This window comes from Tachypleus tridentatus, chromosome 6 (assembly GCF_004210375.1).
Source record: "Tachypleus tridentatus isolate NWPU-2018 chromosome 6, ASM421037v1, whole genome shotgun sequence".
Lineage (NCBI taxonomy): Eukaryota > Metazoa > Arthropoda > Merostomata > Xiphosura > Limulidae > Tachypleus > Tachypleus tridentatus.
Genome location: NC_134830.1, coordinates 119,728,217 through 119,744,054, shown reverse-complemented (window position 1 = coordinate 119,744,054; position 15,838 = coordinate 119,728,217). Strand labels below are relative to the sequence as shown.

At 36.5% G+C, this 15,838-nt stretch overlaps 1 protein-coding gene across 1 annotated transcript in view; it reads left to right on the top strand.

Moving 5' to 3' along the window:
* LOC143251441 (xibalbin-1-like) overlaps positions 1-10,644 on the top strand; it is a 47,433-nt gene extending 36,789 nt beyond the window's left edge. The window contains exons 3-4 of the mRNA XM_076502744.1: positions 194-251; positions 9,797-10,644. Coding sequence (XP_076358859.1) covers positions 194-251; positions 9,797-9,935 — 197 coding nt within the window. The 3' untranslated portion in view covers positions 9,936-10,644. The remainder of the gene's footprint in view (positions 1-193; positions 252-9,796) is intronic.
* Positions 10,645-15,838: the final 5,194 nt, after the last annotated feature.

Genomic DNA, 15,838 nt, shown 5'->3' with positions numbered 1-15,838 from the left:
TCCTGACTGTTGGTAACCAAAGTATCAGTCAGTGTATTTGAAGCTTCTGTAGATTTTCATTAACCCGTCGAATTAAATTTCTGCAAAGTTTTTAACCAATCGAACGTTAGTTGTAGGACAAATTTTTTAACCGCTATTCAGAATAGACGTGAAATTGTTTAATTAAATTATGTTTATTCTTTCCCTCCTTCAGAGGACACCATGGACGACTACAGCGATAATCTGGCTCGTTTTTTGTTCTACACTTGGAAGTAAGTATACATTTTCCCTTTGTCCTAAAGGCCGGGCATGGCTGAGGCAATCGACTCGTAATCTGAGGGTCACGAGTTCGAATCCCAATCCCAACAAACATGCTCGCCCTTTCAGCCATGGGGGCGTTATGATGGTACGGCCAATTCCACTATTCGTTTGTAAAAGAGTAGCCCAAGAGTTGGCGGTGAGTAGCTGCCTTCCCTCTAGTCTTACACTGTTAAAGTAGGGACGGCTTGCACAAATAGCCCTGGTGTAGCTTTGCGCTAAATTCAAACCAAACCCTCTGTTCAATTATTATTTCATTTATTTATGTGTCTCTTGTTTTTTGTCTCTAGTTTCCAAAGTCTAGAGCGTTAAACATTTATATACACTTATCAATACATTTTACTGTATTTCCATTCCTCGAATCTGTATTACACATGTTCGATTACGTCATGCATATAGAAGGAACACGAACTGTGTAGCTCCTACCATGGTTTTCACAAACTGTTTGTTTTGTCTGAGGCGCACGTGAACTATGAAACACATTAAGGAACAAAGACCACACTACAACCAGCAGAGAAAACTGCAGTATCGGACAATATCAGCTGTCATCAGCTCGGCTAAGTCTATGATAAAGATTTTTGCTCAACGGAACGTCCTATAGGTTTGGGTTTGATAAGTGTATTGTTTAGTTCATAAATTTACATATACCCTCCAACTATTCCATTCCAACAAAAGCTTTGAGGCTATTCTAGCTTTGAGGTACCTTTATCGCTCAGACCTTCTGTATGTTGTGGCGGGCTGAACTCACCGTGAAATGTAAACATAAAAACTATCTCCCCAGTTTTACACGTCGAGTTTTCCCTTGAAGACATGCGAAAGAGAAAATATTTGTAAATGCTATTTATTCCAGATTTCGTGTAGTTATGTAACTCGTGATTGGCCGAAAACATAAAATCGTTTTCAAATAAATGGAAGTCTGAAATTGCTAAGCCTATAGTATATATACATGCATGCGTGTGTTCAGTTTCAAGCTGTCTTATTTGCACATTGTACAATTCATATGCGCTTATCAATCCATCACTTTCACGTCTTGAAAAGTTGTTTTATGTAACAAAAAATATTTGAACATAATCGGATTCTGAGAAAACTCTTAAACTAGATTGGATGATAGGTTTCTAAATTTTGGTCTCATTGTATGTCCACCGGGGACTCTCTGTTTGAGAGAATGAAACAGTATGGCTACGAATAATATATGTTATACAAACATGCCAATCACTTATGAAACGCCGTAAAATAAACAGTCAGAACTGTCAAATTGCATCGACTATGTCGCTATCATCGAAAATTTGAGACGTTATTTAATTAAAGCATCAATTTCCTTTATTGTTTTTACATTTATCAAGACTAGCTCAACAATTGACTCTTTGAGGCACATTCTTTGAAGTCTGACGTAGTTCACCAACATATCATATTTTATATTATATTTATATGCTTGAAGTATTTAGTTTTTGGACTCTCTGAAGAGTGACTTGAATAACAAATTAATCAAGTAGATTTTTCGCGGAGTAAAGTAAATTAAACACGTGTTTATTCTTGACTTTAAATGGAGTGATATTTTTGCACCAAATCAATTAAGGCGAATATGCAAAGAACACGAGATCACTGATGTCAAAGTATGTTTCGTCATCAAACTCGAGCGAGCTTAAGTTATGTATCGTTGCTAAGGGTAATAAGATTATAAGCAGTTTCTCAAAGTGGGAGAGCAGCGGCTCACTGGGGACTCCAACAAAAAAAATGGGCCGAAAACAAAGACGCTGAATTAATTTTAATTCTAAATATACAATAACAGATAAAAATTATTTTGAATTAATTAAATGATACAATGTACCGAGAGGAGGTGTTACTGTTGTAACTACGGCACTGTTTTGAATCATTATACTAAAGTTTTTGGTTGGGAGGGGACTCAAACCTTTTCATTCACATCAAGGGAGCCTCAGACTTGAGATTGGGAACCAGTGGATTATAGAATCACCTACGTCAAATCATCACTTAATAAGTAGTAACTAATTGGTATTTGACCCAGCATGGCCAGGTGGTTAAGGTACTCGACTCGCCCTTTCAGAAGTGGGGACATTCTGATGTGATGGTTAATCCCACTATTCGTTGGTAAAATAGTAGCCTAAGAGTTGATGGTGATGACTAGCTGCTTTCCCTTTAATCTTACAATGCTAAATTAGGGAGGGCTAACGCAGATTGCCCTCGTGTAGCTTTGCGTGAAATTCAAAACAAACCAAACAAACTGGTATTTATAACTATATAATAGTTTTAATTTTACATCTTAGTTGTTAAGTCCTGAGAGAGACTATTTCCTTTATTGGTAATAGCCGAGATTCGATCCTCGGTCAACCTCTTTAATGTTTGGTTCCTTAACCATTTGAGTGGGGTCAATTTCTTCTTTAATCTATAAATAACTAACCTGAAAATGAGTATCAAGGTATTTGGTTACTATTGTGGTAGGTTGAATCATTGTTGTTAATTACTAATTAACCACGACAACAGTTGATACCTGATGAACATAATCTTACGTAAGTGCTTATTTTCTGTGTCTTGGATACCGAAAAAAAATATTTTCTATTTTTTTAGGGAGCCATAACTCAAATAAAGAATGAGAAGACACTTTGCTTATGTTTCAGAGTTGTCATTAAAAGCTGCGCAAAAGTATTCAAATGTATTCAATCTACGCATATACCTTTCCTAATTTTGTACTGATGTGAGAGAAGAGAGACAAGGCGTCTAGTCATCAGCACCTACTGCCTATTCTTGGGCTTCTCTAGTTAGACCAAATGAAGGGCACATTTTTGTTGCTGAGAAATTTTGACCGGAATAATCCTAAAGAAAATATTTAGAAAGAGTAATTCACACCTCAAGATTGATGTCCACTTTACAAAAATGTTCATGTTTTAACGACGTGATAGAAGCCCGGCATGGCTAAGTGGCTAGGACGCTCGTTTCGCAATCTTAGGGTTATGAGTTCGAATCCCCACCACACTAAACATTATCGCCCTTCCAGTCATGGAAGACGTTATAGTATTGTGGTCAATCTCGCTATTTGTAGGTAAAAGAGTAGCCCAAGAGTTGATGATTACTAGCTGACTTTCTTCTAACCTTTCGCTGCTAAATTATGGAAGGCTAGCACAGATACCCTTCGTATAGTTTAGAGCGAAACAAACAAACCCTGATATTACAATTCAGTTTTGTTTTTTTTTCAATCAAACGCTCTTTTTTCGTATCAGTTCATTTCAACAAATCGCACCAAAGTTATTCAAAGGACAGTTTGTGTTTAGGCTTCCAAAATGTTTGTCCTCTGGTGGGTCATTGGTGGACAGAGTTCAGAACACATATGTGTAGCTTTGCGTCAAGAAAAGAACTATAAACAAAAATCATCATCACCCACCGCCAACTCTTGGACTACTCTTTTACCAACGAATAGTGGGATTGACCGTTACATCATAACGCCCCCACGGCTGTAAGGGCGAACATGTTTGGTGTGACGGGGATTCGAACCTGCAACCCTCAAATTACGAGTCGAGCACACTAACTACCTGGCCGTGTTAGGCCTATGACTTACCTTGTAGATTCATACTACGAGAATGACAGCAACACCAGCTATAGTTTGTCATTGTTACACTAGAGGGAGCGCAGCTTGTCAACAACCCCCACCTTTAACTCTTGAGATACTCTTAATTTAGTAGTCAGATTTTAACTTTACTATTATACGTCTAACTCGTCAACTGTCCAAAGTTTGTGGCATCGGGACATGAATCTGGAACCCTCAAACTTACCGTCTGGCACATTAATTACAAGGCCACGCCTGGCGCCCCTCTCGATCAGTTCCCTAGTCTAGCGGGCGTTTCCAGTATACAAGGGAGGTAGTTTGGCGTTTACGTTTTAGTTTTGTTTTCCCAAAACCTTCGAGGGGGCCGTCTCTTCAGTATACTTTCTGTTTGTAAACTCTAGAAACTTAGGAATAAAAAAATTGCACACACACACTCATTAATGAATAGTTATTTATTTCTGTGAACAAATTACACGAATTAATGAACGAGTAGATCGTAAGTCGGGGACAAAATAATGAAATCAAATCAAATCAGGTTGATGCGACCAATTCTGATGATATGATTGATTATCTGAAAGCTGATAGAAAGTGAACATTCAAAAAGAGCAACCTAAAAAAAATCAATTTCCTGTAGCTGATACTTGTTTACTTGGAACTCATGTCGTGTTATTGATCCTGGCGGTAAAATGTGGGTTAGTTAAGAAGAGTTAATAGACAAACTTTGTGTTCTAAGGATGAGACGAAATGATCGTCGTAAAAAAAGTATTCAATTTCAATAATATTCAAAATAATGCTGTCATTGTTTGAAGCAAATGCTCTCCGTAAGAAAATTCGAAATATTTCGGTCAAATACATTTTAGTTCCCAAAACTGAACAACTTAAGTAATTCGAAACAACAACAACAAGAACAAAACGAGAGAGAACGATTTCGATTCCATAGCCTTTTCTTTGTCAACTGGAGTGTTTAAAGTTTGTTGATTTCTTAATTAACATATCTACCAACGCGCATACAGACAGTTTGTGCTATACACCAGGTTTCAACACACGTTACTTTTTTATGGCTTATTGGTTATCGTGCCGGGTTAAAGACCTGGGGATTTAAGGTTCACTCTTCACTTTCAGCGTGATAAATGTGACAGTCAGTCAAGCTTATTTATGAGAAGTCTCTTAGGCGTCCGGTACTGCTGAATGGTCGTCTTCTCTGTGGTTAGCTGTTCTAAGAGGACTTGAAACTTTGGGTCTTTGATATAGGCTTTGGACGTTTAGCTCATATGTCGCACCAGACTTCTTCTGTCATGCACATAGAGACATTTATTACTTAACTGAGGTATGGAACGCCGGAGAACTCTTGTTTTTAACATGTATCGCCTAGAATAGTGAATAAGTGTTTAACCTTTTATGTCCTGGTATTTTTAGTGGACAGTCTACATATGATATCCTAAGCTATGTTTTGTCTTCGTGCAACTCAAATTGTGGTCACACAAGCTCGTGACATTTCTTATTTTGACGTGTCAGTACGATTACCGATTTTTTGTTTGTTTCTTTAAGACCAACACGTAAAACCTTAAGGCTCTAAACTGTGTGTCTGCTGCATTTCATTAACTTCATACATAAATTTTTGTTTTTTAAATTTCGCGCAAAGCTACACGAGGGCTATCTGCGCTAGCCGTCCCTAATTTAGCAGTGTAAGACGAGAGGGAAAGCACCACCCATTGCCAGCTCTTGGGCTACTCTTTTACCAACGAATAGTGGGATTAACCGTCACATTTTAATGTCCCCACGGCTGAAAGGGCAAGCATGTTTGGTGCGACCCTCAGATTACGAGTCGAGTGCTTTAACCACCTGGCCATGCCAGGCTTCGACGAGACTGCACGTATGTTTATTTGTCTCTTTCTCTGTGTATATGCCAGTCTATAGATACATAAATCGATACACGCAAATGCTCTTGAATATGCCAAAACTACAGTTACCATAATTGCTGGGCTTCAACTGGTACAGGTGTTTCCAAGCTTGTTCGATGGGGTCACTTTATCATCTTGTAAATTTCCATAGGAGTTATGTGTAGTAGACATAGAACTCTCCGCCGAATTTAAGCACATATACTAAAATAATTTCATAATTGTTTTAATACTGAAACTGGTTCTGCTATGCGCCAATTTATCGAGTGCAAATACAAAACCGGCAGTAATAAAATACAGAGTTTTTTAACCCTTATTTCCATAAATGATCTATGAAGTCAGTAGTTCTGAGACAAAAGACATTAAAAAACAATAGCATCCCAAAACTGGAAACGTGTGGTACCGTTAGTTTAATACATTTCATTGTAGTAAAGGGATGACTTTGGAGACAAACAAGTCACAGAAACCAACCGCGTGCAGTGAAAAGCAAAATAATATTTTATTAGTTGGTGACACATCACCAACACTCACACCTACCCTATGATAACCGACAAGGGTTTCAGCACAAAATACAAGAACAAAAGGCTTACTACTTTCTTATAATAAAACACGTGCCCTAAGATTCGTAGAAGATACTGTATTCTTCTGTGAATCGTTTTGTAAAAAGTTTTCACCTGAAAATGTAATTTGATTCATAGGCTCTAACTAAACTACTTTACCACTCAAAGAGTATCGTGTTCAATAGAGAAGTTTCTTTACGAACTAAGCCTGGGGTGGGTGTGTGAGAACGGAAACATGATTTATAAAGTGATGTCATATTTTGACACGTTCTGGATGAAGCCTTATCAGTTAAGTACCTATTGAAAACGAAGTTAGTGTTATGAATGGAGACTTTCGATTCTATTTTGAGCAGGAAGACAGTAATAAGTAAACGTACTTATAGATTTCAAAAACTCCACTTAAGTAGTAAGTAACATAAAATGAAAACGCTCGAGCTCTAGGTTAAGTTTTTCTTGTAATAAGAACACTTATGCAACATTAATGTTCCACTTCATCCAGTAAGAACCCAAAAAATATATCGATTAACGCAACTAATCTGAGAAATAAGATAAAAAGTTGTGTTAATATAATATATGTGTTAATCTAATATTTCTGGAAATTTGAGAGCCGGTGATACAACAAAGTAAAATGTTACAGTAAATATAAACAAATTTCAGAAATATTGTGTTACAACGTTTTACTTTGTTGTAAAACGTTACAGTAACGTTTCATAAAAGTATCACTGGTGTTACAACAAAGTAAAATGTAACAGTGAGTACAGAGCTGGCACAGGTTTTCAAATTTCCAGAAATATTAGATACTTACTGTAACGTTTTACTTTGTTGTATCACCGGCTTCTTTATACTTACTGTAACGTTTACGTTGTAACACCGGCTTTTTATACTTACTGTTTTAACACCGGCTTCTTTATACTTACTGTAACGTTTACTTTGTTGTAACACCGGCTTCTTTATACTTACTGTAACGTTTCACTTTGTTGTATCACTGGCTTCTGTATACTTACTGTAACGTTTTACTTTGTTGTAACACCGGCTTCTTTATACTTACTGTAACGTTTCACTTTGTTGTAACACCGGCTTCTTTATACTTACTGTAACGTTTACTTTGTTGTAACACCGGCTTCTTTATACTTACTGTAACGTTTCACTTTGTTGTAACACTGGCTTCTGTATACTTACTGTAACGTTTTATACTTTGTAACGTTTGTTGTAATCACCGGCTTCTTTATGCTTACTGTAACGTTTTACTTTGTTTGTAACACCGGCTTCTTTATGCTTACTGTACGGTTTTGCTGTTGTAACACGGCTTCTTTATACTTTGTGTTTTCACTGGCTTCTTTATGTTACTGTAATCACCGGCTTCTTTATGCTTACTGTAACGTTTCACTTTGTTGTAACACTGGCTTCTTTATGCTTACTGTAACGTTTCGCTTTGTTGTATCATCACTTATGCTTTGCTTTGTTTTGCTTTGTTGTAACACCGGCTTCTTTATACTTACTGTAACGTTTCACTTTGTTGTATCACTGTATACTTACTTCTGTAACACTTACTTCTAACGTTTGTACTTTGTTTTGTAACACCGGCTTCTTTATACTTTTCACTGTAACGGTTTCTTACTGTTTTCACTTTGTATCACTGGCTTCTTTATATTACTTACTGTAACGTTTTACTTTGTTTGTAACACCGGCTTCTTTATACTTACTGTAACGTTTCACTGTTTGTTGTATCACTGGCTTCTGTATACTTACTGTAACGTTTTACTTTGTTGTAACACCTTACTGGCTTCTTTATTGTATCACTTACTGTAACGTTTCACTTTGTTGTATCACTGGCTTCTGTTTGTTGTAATACTTACTGTAACGTTACTGTAACGTTTTACTTTGTTGTAACACTGGCTTCTTTATGCTTACTGTAACGTTTTACTGTGACTTTTGTTGTATCACTGGCTTCTGTATAACTGTAACGTTTCACTTTGTTGTACACTTTTTTCTGTATGCTTACTGTAACGTTTTACTTTGTTGTAACACCGGCTTCTTTATACTTACTGTTGGTGTAACGTTTCACTGTGTTTCACTTTGTTGTATCACTGTTTTTGCTTTATACTTACTGTAACGTTTTACTTTGTTGTAACACCGGCTTCTTTATACTTACTGTAACGTTTCACTTTGTTGTATCACTGGCTTCTGTATACTTACTGTAACGTTTTACTTTGTTGTAACACCGGCTTCTTTATACTTACTGTAACGTTTCACTTTGTTGTATCACTGGCTTCTGTATACTTACTGTAACGTTTTACTTTGTTGTAACACCGGCTTCTTTATACTTACTGTAACGTTTCACTTTGTTGTATCACTGGCTTCTGTATACTTACTGTAACGTTTCACTTTGTTGTATCACTGGCTTCTGTATACTTACTGTAACGTGTTACTTTGTTGTAACACCGGCTTCTTTATACTTACTGTAACGTTTCACTTTGTTGTATCACTGGCTTCTGTATACTTACTGTAACGTTTTACTTTGTTGTAACACCGGCTTCTGTATACTTATTGTAACGTTTTACTTTGTTGTAACACTGGCTTCTTTATACTTACTGTAACGTTTTACTTTGGTGTAACACCGACTTCTATATACTTACTATAACATTTCACTTTATTACAACACCGGCTTCTATATACTTACTGCAACGTTTTACTTTGTTGTAACATTGGCTTCTGTATACTTACTGTAACCTTTTACACATGATAAAGGAATCTATACCAGTATTTTCATTGTCTCGTATCAAAATTTCTAAAATGGATGAAACATTGTTGTTTGTCGTTTATTTATTTATCTTATTATATTATGCTTAAGCACTGTGAACTGTACCATTATTACGAGAGAAATGTTTAGTTATAGATAAAACCTTTAAGCAGTTCGTACAATATTGCTAGTAATAGTGTCAAATAATTTTGTTTATATTGGCCATCTGGTGTCAACAATAAAAATTATTATAGAAATAATACACGATAGTTAGTGGTAATAATCATGAGATCAAAATTGAAAGCAGTTTTTGGCGTTCCATTTGGAACCTTTCTGAGGTTCGCGGTTCGGAATCGAGAAGTGCACAGTTACAAACGTGCAATGACAGGACTCCACAGTTTTAGGGAGGAAAACACGTACTTTGGTGACTAAGTAAATAAACAATGAAACTCAATAATCGTGTCCCTTAATGTAAATATAATGATAACTATGCCACTTTGTTTTGATATATACATACACAATAATTATTCCGGAATTATTGAATATTATATATACATACCCACACCGATAGAGGGCAATCTTTCATGGTATATATTTCTTTTTCTACTCAGAAGAAAAAAAAACTTTTATTACGTTACGTTTTTAGTGTAGTAGAGAACTAAATTTGAGCCGAACTGTTGTAACTCGTATATGTATATAAAAGGTACATGCTTCTATAAACCAACAACTGATTTCTTCCCGCTAGGCGGGGCTGTGTTCGACGAGGCAGTAGCTGTGACAATCGACCAGACGAGTGCTGTTATAATTCTTCGTGCCGCTGTAACTTGTGGGGCACAAACTGTCGTTGTTCCAGGATGGGGATTTTCCAGAGATGGGGAAAATAATGACGAAAGAGACCCCCACCCCCCAGAAAAGAGATTATGAGGAATAAATATATCTATGTATTAATGGAAAGTTCACTGTGTTCTTTAGAATTTCAACGAGCAAATGTAGTGCAGAGAATTCATAAACCATGTAACGTGTATAAATATATATATATATATATATTTTTGTACCTTATCGTGTTAATTCCGTGAATCTACAAGAATCTGTATACTAGTCATATCAAAACGTTATTATATGAAATTTGTTGTTTTTTATGTGTTAACTTTTGTTTTGTTGTAACACTGACTTCCGTACTTAGTGTCACATTTTACTTTGTTGTAACATTGGCTCCTGTGACATTTTACTTTGTTGTGACACTGGCTTCTGCATACTTACTGTAACACTTTGTTTTGTTGTAACACTGACTTCTGTACTTAGTGTAACATTTTACTTTGTTCTGACGCTGGGTCCTGTAACACTGACTTCTGTACTTAGTGTAACATTTTACTTTGTTCTGACACTGGGTCCTGTAACATTTTACTTTGTTGTAACATCGGCTTCTGTACTTATTTGTCGTTTTTGTTTTTCCATTAATTATGCTGGAGCGCTATAAACTGTACCATTATGACGAAATAAACGTTTGCTTATAGATAAAACCTCTAATTTTTAGATGAAATTAAAGTAATGTTCAGAAACAAATAATGGCATTGTATTGATTGACAAATAAAGTATTTGTATGCATTTACTTTTCATAGGTGTTGGTGTGTTTATTTGCATAAGGATTATCTGAGCTAATTTTGAGCGACCGAGAAGACAGCTAATCAACAGAATTCTTCGTCACCTCTTGAGCTACTCTCGTTTAATAGAACGGTGGAATTTAACTGTGATTCTAAATCATGCATATGCGATCCGAATTTGTGAAACACAATTTTGCAGCAATGGGTCGCGAACCCTTAATCCACACATTCACAGCCAGGACATTCTAAACACACTCGCATCGGAGTTTTATGAATAAGCATATTTCTTCTTACACAATATCTTATTATAGTTTAATTTCACATTATATAAAAATTGGCAAACAATGATTTTATAAGTACGACGAAAATTTAGTAAACAGACAACCATTTATAAGCATAACTGAATACTTGCTAAATTGAAGATCAATGATTTTCAAGCGTGATGAACATTAGTAAATCGATAAAGAATTATCTATAATCGTGGTATATGTTTAGTAGATTAAAAAGATATTTATAAGTACAAATGAATTGTCATCATGCTTCCATTACCATATTATTGTTGTATACACGACTGTAAAATAATGTTTGTCTGTTTAGAACAAATATGCCGTGTTCACTGCGAGGAATCGAAGCTTGTATTTTATTGTTGTATGTCCCGCTGGTGGACAGCATCGTGACTAACGAAGAAATACTTCTAGTTCGCCCATAACCATAGTTGTTGTTTTTAATTTTAATATTACGTATGATTCAAGTTAAAAACACGAATAATTAAATACAGACTTTTTTAAGGAACTGTTGGACCTTCATCACGTTTTTAAGGAACTATAATTCTCACACCACCTCTTTGAGGAAGTATAGAATCTGCACCACCTTTATAAGGAACTATAGGACCTGCACGAGGTTTTTTCTCGTTCATTCTCGAGAGGGAATGATTTATTTGTTTCAAAACAACAACATTACAGTAATTTATCAAGCTTTAGTTTTGACTATACTCATCTCCAGGAGACTGAGTTCGGTATAATTTCGTACATGATATGGAAAACAGTCTAAACTCGCGACGAAGGATGAAAGAAATTGCTTTATTTGCTCATTTTTTATGAAATTTCAAGTTTTCTGTAAATACTTTTTTTATGCTTCGCACACACTCTTTATAAAGAGAGCCAACAAATTTAAATATATTTGTATATGTTTGTTTGTTTTGAATTTCGCGCAAAGCTACACGAGAGCTATCTTCGCTAGCCGTCCCTAGTTTAGCAGTGTAAGACTAAAGGAAAGACAGCTAATCATCACCGTCTACCGCGAACTGTTGGGCTGCTGTTTTACCAACATTAGTGGGATTGACCATTACATTGTAATGCTCACACTGATAAAAGGCCAAGCATGTTTAGTGTGATGGGTATTACGAGTCGAGCGCCTTAACCACTTGGCCATGCAGATTGGTTTCTCTCAGAACGTGTAGTGAATACTGCAAAATTTGTTTGTGTGTTTTTTCAATTTCGTTCAAATCTACAAGAGAGCTATCTGCGCTAGCTGTCCCTGATTTGGCAGTGAAAGACTAAAGGGAAAGCAGCTGGTCATCACCATCCACCGCCAACTTGTTTCACTCTTTTACAAGCGAAATTGACCATAACACGATAACGCTTCTAAGGCTGAAAGAACGAGCATGTGTGGCAGGACAGAGATTCGAACCCATGACTCTCAGGTTGCGAGTCGATCCCCCTAATCACCTGGCCATGCTGTGTCCGAATACTCGAGGATCTTGAAATCTTACCAATAAAGGTAGAATACAGTCCTTCTCTAATCCTCAGAATACGAAAAGGAAAAAAATATTTCAATCAACGTTTCGCCATTGTGGCTTCATCAGTGTTAGTACAAGTGAGAAGAAAAAGTAAGGTTATCAAACGGGTGAAAATCACATTTAATGTGAATTGTTTTCCTAGAAATCTTGAAAAACCTTACAGGTTCCCTTTTCAAATTTATAAACCATTGGTTCAATAAAATATTGGGATTATGCAATTTCCTATTTCTACATCATAGATTTTTCGTATATTAAAGAAACGTTCGTGTGTTTTGAGTCATGCACGTTAAAGAGGACGGGGATTTTCCTTTGATTTATCGAAAACTGTTTCTTCTTTCGGGGAACAAAACACAGCCTTGTTTACTCTATGTCTGGGCAACGTCACACAACTTTGCTTATTTTATTTCTGGGCAACGTTACACAGCGTTGTTTACTTTATTTCTGGGCAACGTCACACAGTCTTGCTTACTTTATTTCTGGGCAACGTCATACAGCCCTGTTTTAATTTATTTCTAGGCAACGTCACACAGCGTTGTTTATTTTATATTCTGGGCAAAGTCACATAGCCCTGTTTACTTTATTTCTGGGCAACGTCATACAGCGTTGTTTATTTTATATTCTGGGCAAAGTCACACAGCCCTGTTTACTTTATTTCTGGGCAACGTCACACAGCCTTGCTTACTTTATTTCTGGGCAATGTCACTCAGCGTTGTTTACTTTATTTCTGGGCTACGTCACACAGCCCTGTTTACTTTTCTTTGGGGAACTTAGATGGTCTTGTTACGTTTCTTCTGGACAACTCCACGCCGTTTTTCTTCTTGGTTAAGAAGGATATTTGTATCCCATACACACGTTGAAAACCTATTATAACTTTCACATGAGAATATACTCATTAATTCGAGTAGAAGTTACCGTTACAGACATCGAGTAAATCGCCACTAGTTCCGAAGCTGAGAAGTATACGAATGTTATTTTATTTTAAGACACGTTCTCAGAGAAACAATAACAAAAACACTTCCCGTATATCTAAGCCTAAATGACAGGAAAATGGTGGTTCTTTATTTGATTATTCTGTACTGAATTCATTTATGGAGAACATTATATATCATCAAAGTAAAGTAGAAATGGAAGTTTCAGAGAAATGTGATTCACTGTTATTTGAAAAAATAAAATAAAATGAATTTGTACGTTTGCTACACAAACGTTAATTTAGCTCAAGAGCATTGTTGTATGTTAGAGGTCACGTTATCGTAAAAAAACGTAATAGAAGAAGTAAGGACATTTCTGTGAATACTTAGCGAGTTTAATCAACAGCTTAAATTAAAGAATAGAGACATAAATAAAAGTGGGTAATAATTAATAAAACACAAAACTAACAAAAACAAAGTCGTAAAGAAGTTAGGATTACCATATCGAGATTCGAGAATGATATGAGCTAATTTTCACATGGCGTTCAATAATATTGATTTCATGAGAATTATTTGAGAGTGTGGCCCGGGGTGGGCAGATGGTTAGGACGCTCGACTCGTAATCTGTGGGTCGCGATTTCGAATCCCCGTCACACCAAACATGCTCGCCCTTTCAGCCGTGGGGGCGTTATTATGTGACGGTCAATCCCACTATTCGTACATGAAAGAGTAGCCCAAGTGATAGCACTTGAGTAGCTTTGCGCGAAAAATTCAAAATAAACCAAACCAGACGGCCCCAAGGTGCAGAGCGTAAATTTGCGGCAACAGGATATGAGCCATGTGAAACTAACAACCAGAATATCCCCTTATAAGTTTCATTCATGGTATATGGGTATTTTGAGCCTGAATGACATTTTATCCTCCAGGTGAGGAATTCCAACAAGAGCCAATCGAAGCTCTTTTGATTTAGATCTACCAATTAGAGTGATATTAACCAATGTACAGCACTGGCTGTCTAAACTGTTACCATTAATTGAGGAGCACGAATAGCTGTTAATAAAGTTAAAACATCTTCACAGTTGAAAAAGCGGGAAAATTTTCAAAGGAATATCGGGACTCGAACTCTAAATCCTTCTGACTGACAAACCGACACGCTAACCATTATGCCATACCATATGTAAAAATAATTTCTCATAATAGATATATCTTGTTAAAGATATATAAAAGTAGATATCAGTGTTTAAAACGCAATATATTTATCTCAACCACAACAACATAGCATAGATGTCTTTTGGTTTGGTTTGAATTTCTCGCAAAGTTACATCAGGGCTATCTGCGCTAGCCGACCCTAATTTAGTATTGTAAGACTAGAGGGAAAGCAGCTAGTCATCACCATCAACTCTTGGGCTACTCTTTTACCAAAGAATAGTGAGATCAACAGCCACTTTATAACGCCCCCACGGCTGAAAGAACGAGAATGTTTGGTGCTACAGGGATTCGAACCCTCGACCATCGGATAACGAGTCGAGTGCCTTAACCACCTGGCCATGCCGGTCCATGTCTTTTGGTACTTATGTATTATGTATTTTAAGTAAGTGAAATTCAATATATTTCACTGGTGCATTTCTTCGGAGAACCTCTGACCCTGAGAATAAAGTGTGTTTAACACTCCTACGAAAAGTGGGGCCTAATAGGCCCCAGAGCAACTTGAAATTTAATGAAATGAAATCAAATGGCAATTTCATTTAAATACAAAATTATTAGCCTAATATTAATAACCTTTCAAGTTGCTCTGGGGCCTATTAGGCCCCACTTTTCGTAGGAGTGTTAATATCCATTAAATCCATCTTTAGAAGTGACATCTGATCAGATGCAAAAATATGGCTCAAATCTGTCCTATAGTTAGTGTCTGAATTTACAACATAAGAAATATACCCAATTCACGGCACTTTGTATGACTGTTGAGCCGAGCGTGGCCTAGCGGTTACAGTGCGATGGTTTGCGGCGGCTCATCTCCTATTGTCGCAGAAACGCTCTTTACGTTTTAGGGCCATGAGTGCGTTATAAGAGTAGCTATCAAACCGTCAGATAGAAGCAGCACTTGCCCATTAACTGGTGAGGAGTGTTGTTTACCAGTTATCTGCCATCCATTTCGTCTATTTGCTCGAATTAGGGACACCTCGATGCAAATAGCCCTCGTAAAACGTCTCACGGACTTACGAAACATACGAAGATTCCATTATATATATTTTATTTTTTTAAAATAAAAATCCATAAAAATACTGCTGCCTGAAATATCCTGCGAGGAAAATGGTAATTATTCCTGCTGTTTAATGCTAGTTACACTATGATTGTCCCTGCTATTTAGTGAGAAACACACAGTGATTACCCCTACTGTTTAGTGCTAGGCACATGGTAATTGTCTCTGTTGTTTAGTGCTAGACATACAATGATTGTCCCTGCTGTTTAGGGTTAAGCAC